We start from the raw sequence: 20,024 nt of genomic DNA on the forward strand, positions 1-20,024 counted from the left end.
GTAAGCCCATGTAACAGAGTAGAACTGTCCCCTAGGGTTCTGTAGGCTCCAAACTTTACAGAAGCATATTGCCATATCTTTCCCCTGTAGAGCCACTGAGTGGGTTTGAACTGCTGACCTTCCAGCTAGCAGCTGAGCGCTTAACCATTGTGCCACCAGGGCTCCTTGTCTGGTGCTTATACCCAGCTAAACCAAAGGTCACTGTCAGTGGAAGTGAGTGGCCATTTTTACATAAAATCACCATTGAGCAATAACCCCTCTTCACAGCCAATAGTTACAGTGTTAAATCTGGTGTCAAAATTGGCAGCAGAAATGTGTTTCTGCCGGAGGAAATGGTGACAGAAATAACACTGCAAGCTTAGCGTTTCTCTTTATAATCAGGATTTCTTGAAAATTAGGCATTGTTGCTCCACCGGAGGGTTTACAGCTGGTTAATCTGCACAAATGTACTCAGAAGAGACTGCTGATGATAAGATTTAGAATGGCAATAACATGTGCTGCCTGGGAGAAAGACAAAGACTGCAGCCCTAGTCTCAGCTTTGATTTAGGAGCACTTTGTCTCCAGAGGCCACTTACCTCTAACAATACACTATTGATCATGGGGCTAAGGACTTCAGCCTTCTTGTTGCTCTGTGGAATCAAAAGTATGAAATTGATAGGTTAGGTTCTCATACTCTAAGAGTTGCCACATAAAATGTAATGCACTTGCTTTGTTGAGGAATCTCGTCTAGAAGGTGGAGAGGAGAAACTGGAACGCATACTGTAGACCAGACTTTGTTTTTGATGCTTCAGGAATGTGGTCTCATTTAATTTCAACAGAAACCCTAAGATTTCTGTAGGAAGCCAGTACCTCTATAACCCCCAATTTAAAGATGCTAAAATAGGGATCAGGAAGCTTGAGTAACTGATCTAAGGTCACATAGCTAGAAATGTAAACTTAGACCTTATGAACTATGGAAATTGTCAACAGGTCTGGAATTCAGGATGAGTAAGGATGAGTTATGTAAATTCAGGGTTGGCTCCTGTCTTTCTTTGAAATTTTGATGTTGTGCTTATCATGGATTTTTCTGCATTCATTTTGACTTTTTGAAATATTGCATGAAAATACTATCTACCTTGATTGCTGAGTTTTTGTGTGTGTGTGTGTGTGTGTGTGCTCCCTTAAATTTTGCACTTGAGGCAAGTCTCTCACTTGCCTCTAGTCCCAGGCCTGGTGTGTTGTTGTTGTTGTTATGTGCCGTCGAGTTGCACCTGACTCATAGAGACCCCTCCTTGGGTTTCCGAGGCAGTATCACTACAGAAGTAGACTGTCCAACCTTCCTTCCGAGGAGCAGCTGGTGGGTTTAAACCATCAGCCTTCTGGATAGTAGTAGTTTGTTTTTTCCTTTTAAATGTAAATATGGGTACTTGGTTATAAGATGTCTTTCACATTAGCATCAAAATTAAACATTCTGTAGATCCCAACTTGAAAAACATGAACATAGGCAAAGCACACAGCACAGAGCTGATATGAAGCAGGAGCTCAAAAAATGAGGGCTAGTCTTAGTATTGTTATTATTACAGTTAAACTGTGAGAGCTGGAACTCGACAGGACTGCCTTGTTTTTCTGGGTGTCGCAAGTTTTCCACCTTTGACAGGCTGCAGTCTAACCACTTTTCTATAGCTTGTTTTAGGGAATTTGCAGATTTTGTGTTATTGCTCTATCAATCAACAGCCTTCTCCATCTAAAATGCTCAATCTACTCAGACTATCAATCATTAAGAGGACTGGAAAGATGGAAAACAATCTTATCAGGCTGGCTTCCCTTACTGTACCTGGAAGGATTTACGGTAAACCAAACCAAAAAAACCAAACTCACTGCCGCTGAGTTGGATTCAACTCATAGCGACCCCTCCTTGGATTTCCGAAGCAGTATCTCTACGGAAGTAGATTGCCCAACCTTCCTTCTGAGGAGTGGCTGGTGGGTTTGAACTGCCAGCCTTCTGGTTAGCAGTCAGATGCCTTAGGCACTACACCACCTGAGCTCCTTTATGGTAAACAAAAGTATATAAATTAAATAGACCTTCACAGAGCAGCCTGCATTCATTGACACTGCTCTACTGAGGGTGAAGTAATGTCTTACTGGGGCAACCACAGTGGAGTCTTGGGAAAAAAAACTCTTTAAAAACCCAGTCATTTTAGTAAGTAACCAGAAAATCCATTATGGTATTTGCTTTTATGTTTATTTGATTATCAATAAACCTCTAAAATATAATCAAAATGAGGGCAATAAAATGACATTGGTTTTCAAAATCAATGAGATGTGCAAGCGATTTAAATGGAGTCTGGAGAGCAATATACATTCATTAACTTCAAGTTATGAATAATGGCTGCTTTTGAGATCAGACGATGTAAATGATTCATCATAACAGGAGATCAAGGATACTGGTGTGGTGAGATGGTTTCTTAATAAACTCTATTCTTGACTTAGATTTTTCTTTCTCCAAAATGACAACTTGTGTGCTCTGCATTTTAAGCACTCAAGCATGTGTACATGTGTGCACACACATACACATACACTCAAGGACACGCCCATCTACTACAACCTTGCCACTGAAAATGTGGATCAGGAACACTGGCATCACCGGGAGCTTATTAGAAATACAGAATCTTGGTTCTCATCCCAGACCCCTGTACCAGAATCTGCATTTTAACAAGATCTCCAGATGAAGAGAGCAATCATGAAGATGATGCAATGCTTTGTTTTGTTACACACAACGTCTCTACGAGTCGGACTTGACAGCAAATAACAATCAGGTGAAATGTTTGCACATTTAAGGCTTGAAAGCCTGATGCTGGAACACAATAGGTTAAAAGGAATGGGAAGTAATACCATGAATATTACTGCTCTGGACTGAATCATGCTCCCCCCAAAACCAAGGTTAGAATCCTCACCCCTATACATTTGGTAGGGAGCTCTGGTAGCATAGTGGCTAAAGCACTTGACTGCTAACCAGAAGGCTGGCGGTTCAAACCCACCAGCCACTCCTCGGAAGGAAGGTTGGGCAATCCTACTTCCGTAGTGATACTGCCTCGGAAACCCAAGGTGGGGTCGCTATGAGTCAGGGGCGACTCGACGGCAAATAACAACAACAACAACAACATACATTTGGTAATGTTATCTGGAAATAGGGGTTTCTTTGTCATGTTAATGACAGCATAAGCCATGTTCTAATTCTAGTTCCTTACGAGTTATAAAGACCATCACAGGCACAGAGACAAGGAAGCATAAATGCAGGAGGACGATGCCACGTGAAGAGCACCAGGGAAACGGACGGGCTGCAGGAGCATAAAGAGACAAGGCCCAGCCCCCAGAGCTAACAGGGAGCCTGCCCCTAAAGCTGGTGTCCTGAATGCACACTTCTAGCTTCCTGAACTGAAGAAAATACCTTTCTCTTCTTTAAAGTCACCCACTTGTGGAAGTTCTGTGACAGCAGCACTAGGAAATGTTGACAATTACCCACTAATACAGATGAACTGATGTTTAATGTGAATCACATAAAACATATAATACAGCACACACCCTCATTACCAGGTAACTATAAGGAATCAAATAGTTGGTTATTTGTCTGATGTGTCTGATGGGCAGTGAACGGGGATTAAGAGGTCATTGGAAGAGCCTGGATGGATCGGCTAATAGCCACTCCTGGCCTCAGTGTCCTCACACAGTGAACTGTGAAAAGAGGGAGGAGGTCCAGTAGAGCCTTGGGAACCCAGGCTGACAAGGCTATCCCGTCCTAATTAAAACCTCATGCCTCTCTACAAACCTAGCATTTGCACCGAAGTTCACAGGTTTGAGTTAGCCCAGATAACACCGAGCACACAAATACATTTTACTGAACCTCTTTTATCAATAAGCTTCCATTTCCCCCATCACTCTGCCTGCAAACAGTGAAGGTCTATTGCTGAAGGTCTAAAATTAGATAAACATAAATGCTGTTTTACAAAACAGGAGAAGCAAACCAGATTCTCTGACAGCAGAATGCATAGGTCGTGTGTACCTCACCCTTTATTAATCAAGTCATTTAGAGACGTGTGCCTAAGGCATTTGACTACTAACCAGAAGGCTGGTGGTTCAAACCCACCAGCCACACGGAAGGAAGATGGGGCAATCTACTCCCATAGTGATATTGCCTTGGAAACCAAGAAGGGGTCACTATGTTGGGTCCGACTCCATGGTACATAACAACAGGAGACAGACATCTCTTGGTGTGACAGCCAGGTTCACATTCATTTCCCAGTTCTTTGAGAACTACTCTTGGCCTTGGAAGAGGTAGGGTGGGTGCACCTGGCTGCCAGGTCTGCATGATGAGTCCCCGTCCTCAGTCATTGCCAAGGTAGGCATCTGACCCATACTTTCTCACCTAGGAACCCAGAATTTTCAGTGGATAGATACAGGGTCTGGGGACTGATGCATCTGAGTCATTCATAGCAGTTTAGAGAGAGGGTCCATTACCTCTGGGGCTGGGTCACTAGAATGGCTCACGCCACTTCTTCCTGAAGCCCAGTGGTTTAGCATTCTCTGTGATACTCCTATCTTTAATAAAGTCCCCTAGTGGTTAAAGCATTGGGCTGCTAACGAAAAGGTCAGGGTTTGAACTCACCAGCTGCTCCATGGGAGAAAGATGAGGCAGTCTGCTTCCGTAAAGATTTACAGCCTTAAAAATCTTCTGGGGTAGTTCTACTCTGTCCTATATGATCACTATGAGTTAGAATCAACTCGATGGCAGTGGTAGTTGTGGTGATGGTTCTGTCTAAATAACTTAGAACTTATTGCTGTTACTTGCAACCAGAACTAAACAAAAATCCAATTGAAACAGGAAATAAAATCTGCTATATTTTATAGAAAGAGTCACCAACCTTTGCATCCAGGGCCTATGAAAAAAGGTAGAAAGTTTAAAAGGAAATATTTTCCACCTCTCTTCTCTGGCCTCATTAAGATGGGGTTGTATAATATGACGGATTTCTAAAGAAAATAACCAGATGCCACACTTCCAAATGAATGCTGAACCTTTCAAAGTTGTTACCTTGGGAAAAGAAACGCTTATGCCAATTGGCAGAATGTTCTTTTTTGGTTAAAGTTGAGGTGTGACAATTAAGCAGAGAAACTTGTTATCTTGCGTGGCTTATAAAATAGGCTCTGGGGCAACAGGGAATGAGAAAATTCAAAATGAATTATTTTTATAGAAATTCTTACATTATCTATCATTAAAAGAAGGAAAAGAAAAGACCCACTGCCGTCGAGTTGATCGCCACTCATAGGGAGAGAGTACAGACAGGGTGGGACCACTCTTTTGGGTTTCAAGGCTGTCAACCTTACGTCACTTCATCTTCCTCCCATAAAGCGGCTGGTGAGCCTGAACCACCAACTTTCTGTTAGTGGCTGAATGCTTTACCCACCGAACCGCCAGAGCGCATTAAATTATTTATCATAGATATTAAAAACCAAAAGGAACCTTCACTTGGAATTTTTTTTTTTTACAAATAAGGAAAATGAGGCCCAGGGAGGTCTGAAAACTCACTGAAACTCTTGCATCTCTGAAAGACAGGCCCAGGGCTAGGGCCCAATGTGATAGAACCCTAAGCTGCCTGTCATCAGAGATGGTACTCTTAGCCTGGTCTTAGTGGGTATCTTGGCAGAATTTCCATTTTTTGGAGCTATGAAAGAATGTGCTGCTTCCTCCACTTTTCCTCATAGCTCTTCAAGTTTAAACAAAACCCCATACCCACTGTCATTCAGTCAATTCCAACTCACAGTGACCCTACAGAACAGAGTAGAAGCACCCTATAGGGTTCCCAAGGCTACTAATCTTTACACAAGCAGACTGCCTTATCTTTCTCCCACAGAATGGCTGGTGGGCTTGAACCACCAACATTCTGGTTAGAAGCTGAATGCTTTAACCACTGTGCCACCAGAGCATCTGCAAAGACCTACTGCCCTTAAAAAGTTGAAAAAAGAATAAATATTATAATCTTACCCCAACAGTGGTTAAAGAGTTTGTAAACTTCTTTGATAAAGAGGCCACTTCATTGCACATTGCAGTAGTTAATCTGAAATAAGGAAAAACAGGTATTTGGGGATTTTCAATAAAGTACAACAAATTAACCGGTATGACAATTAACTGATACAAACACAGAATCACAGTTAAAAGAACAGTACACAAGTTTGAAGATGTGCTATTGAAATGTGCAGTCAGTTTTCAATAATCTTCAATGACTCACAATCACAGCTTAACCTAATCCTGGTTTCTCTGCAGGCTTAAGTAAAGAGTCATCTAACTCACTTTTTTTGGAATCAAAATTGTATGCAGATGAACACAAGGCTTGAGCTCCACTTGTATGGGTGCATAAACTCTTTTGCCAGGTAGCTTTTCTCCAAATCTGTCATTTTTCTAAATAATAGGGAACATTCATTGAGGCACTATGTCACATACACTGTAGTGTGTCTTACATCAAGTCTCTTTGCAAACACTTCCTGGAATATCTAGTTAATTCTTCTTCTTGCTAACAGAATGCATTTCTTAAGAAATTCCATAATTCTCAAGATGACTATGTAATGGTGGAAATGGTTGACTTGAAACCGGAATCTTTAGCATGTGTATGTGTGGAGAGAGGGACACACACACATAGATAGATAGATTCAAAAGGCACCATGTATCAAACTAGAAGAGTAACAATGGAAATTCACAGTTACTTTATCAGAACTTTTGCTTGGTCCTGAGCTGGTTTTTCCTCTTCTTGTCCATGAAGAATTAACTCTGCTACTTTATGAAGCTGCTCGATACAGCGTGCTGTTACTTCTGCCAGACTTTCAATGCACAGCATGTAAACTTCCTAAAATGTATAAACATGAGTGGGAAAATGACCTGCCAAGCAGACACATGTTATTTTTAAGCCCTGTGACATTAAAAAATGATACAATTCTTGGGGGCAGGGGGAAGACAAATATGACATCAAAAAAAAGTTTACCCAAAGATTATGGGAGTGTCTAAGACCTTCTAAGTGGAGTGCCATGGAATGGAAGCCCTGTAGGGTCTCCATGATGTCATGAGCTTTGTTCACAGCTGCCTCCCCTAGAACTTGGAGCAATGCTGTGCCCAAACAGGCAGCTGTTCTCAGATGCATGTGGGAGAGGTGCTGGGTATTTTTCTTTAGAGTGATCTAATTTAAAAAGTTGCTTTCTCTAACATTAAAATTCAATGTAAGATGAAGTTACTGCAAACTCCCTTTCTGAACACAGGCAGGATATAAATTATGCACATATAAATTTATTAAACTACAGAATAAAAGCTACACCAATGAAAAATTTAAAAAAGCTTCAATTATCTCATTAGTTATAGGGCATAAAGACATTTTATAGTAATACATTTGCATAGAAGATGGAATTTTACCCGGAAGATAAATCAACTACGTTTTTAAAGATCTTTCTTTCTTTCCCCCTTTAAATTATAAAGTATGGAAAAAAGCTACAGATTCTATGCTAATCTATAGACTATCTTGGTGAAGAAATTGTAGTGCTTATTACAATACCACTCATCTTTCCATAATGGGAAATGGAGTAAAAATGAAAATAACATGGGCCTCTCTTTGCTGAAAATTAGACTGCTGATAAAATTAACCTGACGTTCCTGCTACAGGTGGACAACCTAAAATTAACTTACCTCTACTGTCTTCACTTTCCTTTCTTCCTTTGAGTCTTCCTTAGGGTTTGCAGCCTTCTCTTCCTTCTCTTCCTCCTTCATTTCCTCCTCTGACTCCTTTGCCATATCTGCTGACACCACGGTTTGATCTTCTTCCATCCAGTCATAGGCTTTCTTCATGGCCTGCAAGCCAGCCCCAATCACAGCAACACATTTATTGTGAAAATATGGAGACTAAATCATTTCAACCCCAAGACTAGAATCAAGCTACTTGAAGCCTTCGAGGGTGGTTCCCTGAAGGTTTTCAGAGTATTGGTGGCAATTCCTCAACCTATTTAAAAGAAGCCCTGTAAGGATCCTATATGGTGCAAAGAATCTACTTGACAACTCATCTAAAAGGCTGGCAGTTCAAACCCACCCAACTGTGGGAGAAAGGCCTGGTGACCTGTTTCCATAAGATTACAATCAAGAAAACCCAATAAAGCAGTGTATCTCTATAACTCATGGGGTCACCATGAGTCAGAATTGAGTCTACGGCAACAGTTCTTTCTTTAAAAAAAAAAATAAATAAATAAGAAAAGGGAAAAAAATAGAAAATGTGGAAGAAAACACTGTAGGGCCTGAGGACTTTTAAAAAACGTATTAAAAAGATATTCCGATAAGAATGAAAATGATAGCCATATTGGAAGTAAGATCTAAAGTATAATTTCCACTTTTCATGACCAACTATAAAAGAATAACAGTACTTTTTTAACGCAGGTTAGAAATTTAGCCTTGGCCATTGTTAAAGCAAATTTCCTCATCTGCTATGTCTCATGAAGCTCTTAATGTTTCATGGACCTGATAATGCATCACGCTGGGAAGATGAAGGATGGCTCTGCTGTTCTTGTATTCATGGCTGATCTTCCAACCCCAAGGGGGGAACAGAAGAGGTGCTGGGAAGAGCCTGGCTGGAAGAGCTCTGTGACTAGTTGACTTTCATGTGACTCTATGAGCCCAGTTTAAGCAACCTGTCTGTGGTCTTAAAAATTATGGCTAAATTGTAGAAGCAGAAAGCACGTCCTCCATCTGTTTATCCCTGAATTTAAAAAGCGCAGACTTGCCCAGCATTTATCATGATAGTTTAAGCTGCTTGCTTAAGTGACAGCTGTTCTGAGCTTATGCTAAACTCAGTACCCATTTTAAAGTGTAGACGGCAAAGCTTAACATGTCAGCATGCTGAATGGCAAAGTAACAGCAAGAAGACTTTAGGGGAAAAACCCAACACAACACTGCAGGTCTGCCTGAGGGAGGTCTTTGCTGTGTCCTCTTTTAGGGACAAAGGTTTCCCCTAACTATGTAAATAAAGCAGTGGAATCTTAAAGCCACCACACACTACCTCCAAGCAGTGGCAGGTGCGGTGCGCCTCAGAGATGAATGAGGCAATTTCCCACTGTGCTCACAGTCACCAACCTGCCAGAGTCGGTGACCCCTGTCGGAGATAAAGAAATTACTCATCTCTCCACCTCACTGCCTCATTCTGCCCTCTCCTCACTCACCTGGGTTAGTGAGTGTGTAAATCACTGCTTGCTAAAGAGAGGATAGGAGAAAAATAAAATAAAATAAAGGGAAAAATATAACACAGTTTTAAGTAATCAGTGATCAGTGTTCTCATTAACAAACTCTACAGCAAGAGCCTGGACTACTTGAAGACATACTGCAGTGTTATCAGAGAAGCCCAGACTGTTAACTGGAATGTTCTTAGACATGATGTAGCACCACGTAGCAGGTGTGAGGAGACATGTAGTTTACCTGGCTGCCGTGCCTCCTCTTCTCCTGAATTCTGGTGTGTCACTTTAAAGGGGGGAGGAGTTAAAAAAGCTCTTTGGGTGATTCTATCCCCTTCTTCCCTTCCTCATCTCCTGAATAGAAACCACTGGTCTAATAGAAAATCCTATTTTGCCCAGAGAAGGCAAGTGACTCATTCAAGGTCCCAAGGTAATTTAGTAGCAAAATTGCAACTAAAATACAGATCTCATGACACAGCATAGCACATCTCCACCGTCACATTTCACCATGTTGCTTTAAGTCTTACTTGCTAACCTCAATCTCCCCTTATTGTGCTAGGATGTTTCCATTTCAGATGGATCTCTGGACTTTTATAACGGAAAACTTTTTTTTTTTTTTTAAGAATCAGATGGTGCTGACCTTATTGAGTTTGTCAGGTGTGGCCGCGACATGTATTTCAAAGAGAAGATCTGTAAGCATGCTAGCAAATTCTTCTCCCCTTTCTTCTAAGCCTAGAAATAGAGAATGACAGACGAAAGAAGCATGGTTTAACTTTCATCCTTCTGAATGGGGCAGCTCCTTCAACTTTACAGCCTGCAGTCAGGGTCGATAGACTAAATAGAGGCTGCAGGAGCCTGGCCTCCGGCTGCTGGGCAAAGATGACTTTCGCCCTCTTATCAATGTAACAGTAAGGCAGCCGTCTGCTGGGTGAAAGGCTGGTGATGGCTTACTGCTCAGAGCTCTAGCTGGGACATGCTGGAGCTGGCCTAATGCAGTCTTGCTCATAGCGATGGGTGGTCAGTAGCTATTTGTGGAATGAGTGGATGAATAAATGAACGACTGTTCTTACGCATGTGAGAATGGATGGCTTAGAGAACTGTTAGCCAAGGCATTGCCACCCTAATGATACCCAAGGCGCCTTTTTTGTCCACAGAGCCACAGCGCCAAGTAAACAGAATTAGTCCCGATGGACTGTACACAATCTGATGTAACAGCATTCTATTTCTGGAGGAATCTCCCAAGGTTACCAAGGATAACCTAGGTTACCACTGTGTTGTTCTTAGCGATGTTCTTAGAGACTCATCTTGGCCATGAGTCGGTTTCAACTCCTAACGAGCCTATGACCGTAGAATGAAACACTGCCTGGTCCCGTGCCATCCTCACAATTGTTGGTCCTACAACACCACTGTGGTCCTACAATATTTCTTAGTGATCTGTCTTTCTTCCAGATTGGAAGCTGCCTAAGGACAGAGACAGTATTTGTTTTGCTCATTCCTGAATCTATAGCATCTAACACAGTGCCTGGAACATAAAAACCTGTTATTGTCAAATCGATTCTGATTCATAGCAACTCAAACAGGATAGAGTAGAACCACCCCATAGGGTTTCCAAGGGTATATTCTTTATGCAGCAGACTGCTATACCTTCCTCCCATGGAGAAACCATCAACCTTGCAGCTGGCAGCTGAGCACTTTAACCATTATGCCACCAGGGCTCCTTCCTGGAACATAGCAGTAGCAGTGCTAAATGAATATTTATTGGATAACAAAATTAACATCATTAGTGGGCAATCAAGTGAAGAAGAGATCTCTAAAAGCTATGCTCTCATTTTGCTCCTTAGTAGTAAGCCAGTGCCATTTAAAAAAGTTTCTGATAACAAACCAAAAATTCACTGCCATTGAGTTGATTCCAACATTGGGTTTCCCAAGCTCTAAATCTTTATGGAAGCAGACAGCCTCATCTTTCTTGGGCAGAGCAGCTGGTGGGTTCGAACCACTGACTTTTTGGTTAGTGGCCAAATGCCTTAACCACCTCACCACCAGAGCTCCTTTTCTGATAATAAATGCTAAAGAAATGAATCCCACAACAGGTTTACTAGTTTTTCCGGGAATAAAGGCATCATTAATCTGGCCTGACTATATGATCTCAAAACATGTTTGAGAAAAAAAGATTGTCTTATGCCAGCTACTGTGTGAGGCAGTACCTTGAAGTCCTAAGCTACCTGAGAAATACTTTACCTAACACTTGTTTGCTGTTTTCTGTTTTATAGACCAAATAGTTAACCAATGGTGTGTGAAGATTGTCAGAGTAACCTGTGGGTCTATTAAAAAAACACAAACATTTGGCTTAGATTAGTTTATTTTCATGTATAATTCATTATGACCCGGGGGGAGGGGTTGCATATGGTTAACATGCTTGCCTGCTAACCAAAAGACTGGCGGTTCAAATCCTTCCAGAGGTGACTTGGAATGAGGCCTAGGGTGTACTTCTGGAAAATTGAATCCCTGAAAATCCTGTGGAGCACAGTTCTACCTTAAAACACATGAGGTCTCCATGCGCTGGCACTGACTCGGGAGTAACTGGTTACTGGTGTAATTCATACATTCTCATGGAGAAAACAGATTAATAAATAAAATAGGTAAGTAAAACATACATCAAATGATAAATGTTATCTCAAAAAAACAAACTCACTGCCGTCAAGTCAGATCCAACTCACAGTGACCCCCCTTGGGTTTCCAAGGTGGTATCTCTACAGAAGTGAGTTGCCCAATCTTCCTTCCAAGAAGCAGCTGGTGGGTTTGAACCACCAGCCTTCTGGTTAGCAGTCAAATGCCTTAGGCGCTACACCATCAGAGCTCTTGATAAATGTTATGGAGAACTATAAAATAAGGAAAAGGAATAGAGAATGTTGGAGTTTGGGAATCTTAACTAGGATAGCTGAGAAGGTGACAGTGGAATAGTGAGCTGGAGGGGAGAGGGCTGAGCCATAGGATGACACCTGGGGGAAGAGCCTTGCAGACAGAGGCACAGCCAGAGTAGTGATCAGGAGGAAGTATGCCAGAAAGGCTCAGGGAACAGCAAGGCCAGTGGGGCTGCAGCAGAGCGAGTGAGTGTGTGTGTTGTGAGCACAGAAAGAGAGACATGGACAGAGACAGAGATGACAGGCTTTGCTCACAATGAAGCAGACACAACAGCAAATCACTTCAACCTAAGGAGGAAAGTGCTGTGTCTGAGGTGGTATCACAGCACCTAACGCAGCCCTGAGAGGCTTCCTGGAAGAGGCGACATTTGAACAGAGCTGTCTTGGTTATCTAGTGCTGCCTTAACAGAAATACCGCAGATAGGTGGCTTTAAAAAGCAGAAATTTACCTTCCATAGTTTAGAAGGCTGTGAATTTAGAAGTCCAGATTTGGGGTACAGACTCTAGGGGAAGGCTCTCTGTCCACTCTGTGGAAAAACCCTTGTTTTAGCTTCTTTAATGCAGTGTTTCTCTGGTCCTCATGGCATCTATCTCCCCCCATTTGTGCTTGCTTGCTAGGCTCTTTGTCTAATCTGCTCTTTTTTATATCTCCAAAGTCATTAGGTTTCTGTATATAAGCTTTTCCTTGGCTTTTTACAGCAGTGGTCTCATACAATATCTGTCCTTTTGTGATTGACTAATTTCACTCAGCATAAAGTACACACAGGAGGAAACATACTCTGAAGGTTACCAGGGTGGGATGGTAAAGGAGGGTAAATCACTAACTGGAGGGTAGACAAATAGTAACCTGGGTGAAGGGAAAGGCAATATACAATAAGGAAAGATCAGCACAAAATGATCAAGGCAAAGGAAGATGCTAAAGGAAGACTTAAAGGCAACAAAGGTCAATACTACTACATACCCAATCCTGCAATAACAGTACCAACAATAATCTATGAGCGGATGCACAGACACTCCAGCTGAACAGGTGTGGGAAGGTGAATGGGACCACACCCCAGACACATATAGGTGTCAGAAGGTATTTCTACATATGTATCTCTATGTGCCACAAATATATCCAAGAATACGGTAAAGAGTGCAGGGGTAAAGTTATGAAAAATTCATACCCATAACCAAACACTTTTAGGAAATGAATTTCTAGGCTTTAGGGGCTCAGGACCACAGTCTTAGAGGACATCCAGGTCAACTGGCATTAACGAAGTCCACAAAGAAAATGGACTACATCTTACTTTGGTGAATGGTGAATGGTGACTGGGGTCTTAAAAGCTTGTGAGTGGCCCTCTAAGGTGCAACTATTGGTCTCTCCTCATCCAGAGCAAAGAAGAGTAAAGAAAATCAAAAGCAAAAGGAAACAGTCCAAAGGACTAATGGAGCATGTGAACTCCAGCCTCCACGACCCTGAGACCAGAAAAACTAGATGGTGCCTGGCTACCACTGCTGACCTCTCTAAAAGGGATCATAATAAGAGGTCCTGGAATGGGAGAAAAATGTGGAACAAAACTTAAAATCATAAAAAAAGACCAGGCTTATTGGTCTGATAGAGACTGGTGGCACCCCAAGACTATGGCTCTTAGACCCCCTTCAAGCCTGGAACTGAACTCACCTCTGTGGTTCAACTTTCAGCCAAACAACAGACAGGCCTGTAAGATAATAGAAACACCAGGGAGGTATGCTTTCCTTAGAAAAATCAACCATATGAGACCAAAAGGGCAACAAATGCCCAGTGATAAAGCTCAGAAGGCAGGAAGGGATAGGAAAGGAGGAGGAATGGAAACAGGAAACACAGGGAGGAAACAGGGAGAGTGCTGTTACATTGTGGGTTTACAATCAGTCTCACAAAACAAAATGCGTGTGAATTGTTGAATGGAAAACCAACTTGCTCTGTAAACTTTCACCCAAATCACAACAAAAAGTTACATTAAAAAAAAGAAAAGTGAGCAACTATTGATTTCTCTGATAGGAGCAAAGAAGAGTGAAGAAAATCAAAGTCACATGGAAACAGTCCAAAAGACTACTGGACCTTGAGAACCTCAGTCTATATGACACTGAGAACCAAAAGAACTAGATGGTGCCCAACTGCCAATGCCAACCACTCAGAATGGGATCAAAATTAGAGATCTTGGATAGAGTGGGAGAAAAATGTGGAACAAAACTCAAAATAATAAAAAAAGACCAGGAGGTCTGATAGAGACTGGTGAAACCCCTGAGACGACTGCCCCGAGTCACCCTTCAGGCCTGGAATTGAACTCACTCCAGTGGCTTGATTCTCAGCCAAACAACAGACAGGCCTACGAAATGAAAACCTGCACCAGGCAGATGCCATACTCCTTAGAACAATCAACATGGGAGATCATAAGGGCAGCATTTGCACAGGGAGAGAGGTAGAGAAACAGGAATGCACAGGGAAGAAGGTCACAGAGAGGAAGTAAGAGGTGGGCTGTTACACTGTGGGGAATGTAACCAGTGCCACAAAACAAAATGCCTAGAACTGTTGGATGTGAAACCCACCCACCTCCTTCTCAAGTTGTAAGGACCAAATAACACAACAAATGTGAAAAATGTTTTGTAAACACTAAATTTTATGTAAACATAATGTAATGTGCTATGCAGATATAAATGTAGGGAGATTAAAAATATTTGGGATTAGTTAACACTATATTAGAATTTAAGCACTCTGTGTGGCTGTAGCGTTGAGATGTGCATTTAGTTCTATAAAAAAGAAAAATACACCAAGAAATTTTCAGCAAAAAAATCAGACACAGAAGTAGATAAATATAGATGATAAAAAATGTCATAACAAAGAATACCTATTACTATAATTCTGGGTCTGTACATATGGCCAGGAAGATATTCACCAAGGCAGTAAAAATAGAAAATAGCCTTTTAAAACCTCTTCACAACAGTGGTAAACCAAATTAGAGACCCATGACAGTGCGATAAAATTATACTCCACTGGAAAGACAAACATGCAAATCATTAGGAAACATTATTAAATGCAGAGAAGCCTGATATTAAATTTATCTAAAAATGACAGTTTATTACATCTTCGGAGACTACCAGATAAATTATTTAGGTGTTAGGAGGCTTTTAGGAGTGTAAGTGCTTATAAGAAAAAAAAAAACATTGATGAAAATACTCTGGTTTCTTTGAGGACTTTTGCTTTTGGATTGTCTACCCATTCCCACTGAAAAGATATCTTTTTGTGCCTTTTCGGTAATGACAACCACTCTGTTCTTTTCTGCCAATTCTTCATTAAGTGTCTGAATGACATTTATTAAGGTGCCATTGAGTTGGTTCCCACTCATAGCGGCCTTATGTACGACAGAATGGAAACGGCCTGGTCCTGTGCCGTCCTCACAATCCCTGCTATGCGTGAGCCCACTGCTGCAGCCACTGTGTCAATCATCTCACTGAAGGTCTTCCTCTTTTTTGTCGATTCTTTACTTTACCAAGAATGATGTCCTTCTCCAGGAACTGGTCCCTCCTGATAACGTGTCCCAAGTACATGAGATGATTTCCTGCCATTCTCGCTGCTAAGGAGCATTCCGACTGTACTTCTTAGACATATTTGTTCACTCTCCTGGAAGTCCATGGAATATTCAATATTCCTTGTAAGCATAATTCAAAGGCATCAATTCTTCTTTGGCTTTCCTAATTCACTGTCTAGCTTTCACATGCATATGTTTGAAAATACCATGGCTTGGGTAAGATGTACCTTAGTCTTCCAAGTGACATTTTTGTTATGTAACACTTTTAAGAGGTCTTTTGCAGCAGATTTGCCCACTGCAGTAAACCCTTGGATCCAAGTAAACCAACGTGGACACAAGTAAAATGAAATCCTTGACAACTTCAATCTTTTCTCCATTTATCTTGATGTTGCTTATCGGTCTATTTGTGAGGGTTTTTGTTTTCTTTATGTTGAGGTGTAATCCATACTGAAGACTGTAGTCTTTGACCTTCATCAGTAAGTGCTTCAAGTCTTCTTCACTTTCAGCAAGCAAGGTTGTGTCATCTGCACATCACAGGTTGTTAATGAGTCTTCCTCTAATCCTGATGTTGTGGTTTCCTTTGTATAGTCCAGCTTCTTGTATTATTTGCTCAGCATACAGATTGAATAAGTACAGTGAAAAGATACAACCCAGACACACAGCTTTCCTGATTTTACACCATGCAGTATCCACTTGTTCTATTTGAATGGCTGCCTCTTGGTCTATGTACAGGTGGGATATACTTAAGGTTGTACTTTGGCTCTCATGTACTTATTTTAATTTTCTTAGCTTCCACATGAACTCGCTTATAAGCAACTGATAATTGTTCCACAGTAGGCTCCTGGCCTTGTTCTGATGGATAATATTAAGCTTCTCCATCATCGCTTTGATATAGTCAATTTGATTTCCATGTATTCCATCTGGTGTGGTCCATTTATGTTGTTGGAAAACAGTATTTCCAATGAATAGGCTGTTGGTCTTTTAAAATTCTATCATGCAATTTCTGGCATTGTTTCTATCACCAAGACCATATTTTCCAACTACTGATCTTTCTTCTTTGTTTTCAACTTTCACATTACAATCACCAGTAATTATCAATGCATCTTGATTGCATGTTTCATTAATTTCAGACTGCAGAAGTTAGTAAAAATCTTCAGTTTCTTCATCCTTGCCATTAGTGCTTGTTGCATAAATTTGAATAATAGCCAATATTAACTGGTCTTCCTTGTAGATATATGGATATTATCCTGTCACTGACAGCATTGTAATTCAGGATACATCCTGAAATGTTCTTTTTGACAATAAATGCAATGACATTTCTCTTCAATCTGTCATTCCTAGCACAGCAGACCATATGACTGTTTGGTTCAAAATGCCCCATGTCAATCCATTTCAGCTCATTAATGCCTAGGATATCTATTTTAAGCATTCTACTTCATTTTTGACAACTTCCAATTCTCCTAGATTCATACTTCCTATATTCTACATTCTGTTTATTAATGGATATTTGGGTTTCTCATTTTGAGTCATGCCACATCAGCAAATGAAGGTCCCAAAAACCTCACTCTATGTACATCATTAAGTTCAACTTGACCCTGTAGAGAAAGCTCTTCCTCAGTTGTGCTTTGAGTGCCTTCCAAGCTGAAGGGTGCATCTGGTACTATATCAGACAGTGTTTTGCCGCTAGTCAGAAGGTTTCACTGGGCAATTTTCTTATAAGTAGATCCCCAGGTCCTTCCTAGTCCATTGTAGTCTAGAAGCTCCATTGAAACTGGTGACCCTGCAGGTATTTGAAATACCAGTGGGATAGCTTCCAGCATCACAGCAACACACAAGCCACTAGAGTAAGACAAACTATCAGATGAGTAATGGAAATTAATAGTGCTTGGTTAATCTGGAGATACCCTTTGGGGAAATGAATATATTATAGCAAATACCAGGGTTTTGTCATGGAAGGAGAGATAAAGCTACTGTTTTTATTAAGCATGCTATTCAAGATTTTAATATTTTCTGTCATATTCAGAACCTCAATTCCCAGAAGCTTGATGCTAAGTCTCAAACGGTTTGTACTTGACTGACCTAATAAGGGTTGGCAGTTCATGTCCACCCAGCAGTGCCACGAAAGGAAGGCCTGGTGATCTGCTCCCATAGAGATTACAGACAAGAAAACCCAATGAAGCATTTCGGCTGTAATGAATGGGGTTGCCATAGTCTTAGTCCACATGATGACAATGGGTTTGTTTTTGGGGCTTTCTAATCTAAGTCTAAGGAGCCGTGGTGGTGCAGTTGGTTAAAGAGCCTGGCTGCTAACTGAAAGTTTGATGGCTAGAACCCACCAGCCACTTTGCAGGAGGAAGATGTAGCAGTCTGTTTCTGTAAAGATTTACAGCCTTGGAAACCCTTTGGGGCAGTTCTACACTGCCCTGTAGGGTTGCTATGAGTCTGAATTGACTCAATAGCAGTGGGTTGATCTATGTCTGGAACACATCACATTAGTAACATTTTCTATTTAGCAGTATTAAATCCTCTCTAAAAAACTGCACTAGTTCATGATGCAATACTGCTTTAACTTGTACTAGCAACAATTATCTCTGGGGGTTTAGTGGGTAAGATATTTGGCTGCTAACCAGAAGGTTTGTGATTCAAATCCACCAGGTGCTACATGTGATCCACATCAGATCACAAAATGAAGGAAGACTACATCATTACATAACTGCCAAACCACTCAGAATCACCCAGCCCAGTTGACACATAACCTTAAACATCACAGCCAATGTTACTACCCCCTTGCCATGTTACTGCCTGATGTACATCATTAATGTGCAAAACAGTAGTATAGTAGAGTTTTTACTATGGTCGGAAATGCAAAATGTTGATAATGAAATAGTTATTAAATGAGGAATAGGTGCAATCTACTTCTGCAAAGATTTACAGCCTTGGAAACCCCTTGGGGGTTGCTATGAGTTGGAATTGACTTGGCTGTGGGTTTGGTTTAGCAACATTATCTCTTTGATGTTAGGGAGAATTTGGGATGCTTGCTTTACCCTTTCTGAATGAGGTTCCCAAAAGGACCAGCTCAACATCAGGCATCCTGTAACTTGGAAAGAACTTTCCCAACTCTTTTTTTGTGATTGTTAGTCTTGTGGAGAGGCATCTATATTAGTTAATCTTGGGGTCACAATACTTGTGGCATGACCCTGGGAGTTTTTTAGTTTCTTCATTTAAGAAACAAAGACAAGGCTGTCATCCTTTGTGACTTTTAAAGAAACATAAATGTTCAAAAACATTATTTCCAAAATATATTTGATATGCACCTTTCTGATTCAGTATACACCTAAACAACAACAAAAAAACTCCAAACTTACTGCCATGGAGTCGATTCTAACTCATAGTGACCTTTGGGTTTATGAGATGGTAAATCTTTACAGAAGTAGATTTCCCCATCTTCCTTCCATGGAGCAGCTGGTGGATTTGAACTGTCAACCTCCTGGTTAGCAGTCAAATGCCTTAGGCAATGAGCACCAGAGTTCCTTAAACCAAACCAAACCAAACTTACTGCTGTCAAGTCAATTCCGATTCATAGTGACCCCCTTTGGGTTTCTGAGGTGGTAAATCTTCGTGGAAGTAGACTGTCTTCCTTCTGCAGAGAGGCGGGTGGATTTGAACCGCCAACCTGTTGGTTAGCAGTTAAATGTCTTAGGCACTACACCACCAGAGTTCCTTTAGTATATACCTACTCCTCACTTACTGACATGGTTAGGCTCCAAAGACCTGGTCATCATGTGAAAATTGGTGTTACAATTTTGCAAAAATGGAGGATGAGCACATCACATCACAAAATAGAGAAAGACTACATCATTACATAACTGCCAAACCACTCAGAATCACCCAGACCAGTTGACACATAACCTTAAACATCACAGCCAATGTTACTCTCCCCTTGCACCTTGTCATTTGTTACTGCCTGACGTACATCGTTAATGCGCAAAATAGTCAGATAGTAGATTTTTTACTGTGGTCATGAATGTGAAATGTTGATAATGAAATAGTCAATAAGTGAGGAATAGGTGCAATTGAATCTTCTGTTTGGATGCAAAGAGTATGAATCTCATTAAACGAGAGGCACATAAGGTCAGTAGGATTAAAAAGGGAAATGGTGTTTACGTGACAGTTTACAAATGCTTAGAATAATTTCGCCCTGAGCATTGAGGATAAAGGTTTTGAGCTATTGTGCTCAAAATGCATGCACTGCCGTTGAGTCAGACTCAACTCATAGCAACCCCTGCTTGGGTTTCCTAGGCAGTATCACTACGGGAAGGAGCTCTGGTA

The 20,024-nt window shown here is 41.1% G+C and overlaps 1 protein-coding gene across 1 annotated transcript in view; it reads right to left on the reverse strand.

Moving 5' to 3' along the window:
• FAM114A1 (family with sequence similarity 114 member A1) overlaps positions 1-20,024 on the reverse strand; it is a 117,270-nt gene that overhangs the window by 5,243 nt on the left and 92,003 nt on the right. The window contains exons 8-12 of the mRNA XM_007953528.2: positions 9,867-9,958; positions 7,701-7,862; positions 6,734-6,873; positions 6,018-6,090; positions 577-630 (exon numbers count right to left, since the gene is read on the reverse strand). Coding sequence (XP_007951719.1) covers positions 577-630; positions 6,018-6,090; positions 6,734-6,873; positions 7,701-7,862; positions 9,867-9,958 — 521 coding nt within the window. The remainder of the gene's footprint in view (positions 1-576; positions 631-6,017; positions 6,091-6,733; positions 6,874-7,700; positions 7,863-9,866; positions 9,959-20,024) is intronic.

The sequence above is a fragment of the Orycteropus afer genome, unplaced genomic scaffold, assembly GCF_000298275.1.
Source record: "Orycteropus afer afer isolate SDZICR_OR568_19922 unplaced genomic scaffold, OryAfe1.0 scaffold00399, whole genome shotgun sequence".
NCBI lineage: Eukaryota > Metazoa > Chordata > Mammalia > Tubulidentata > Orycteropodidae > Orycteropus > Orycteropus afer.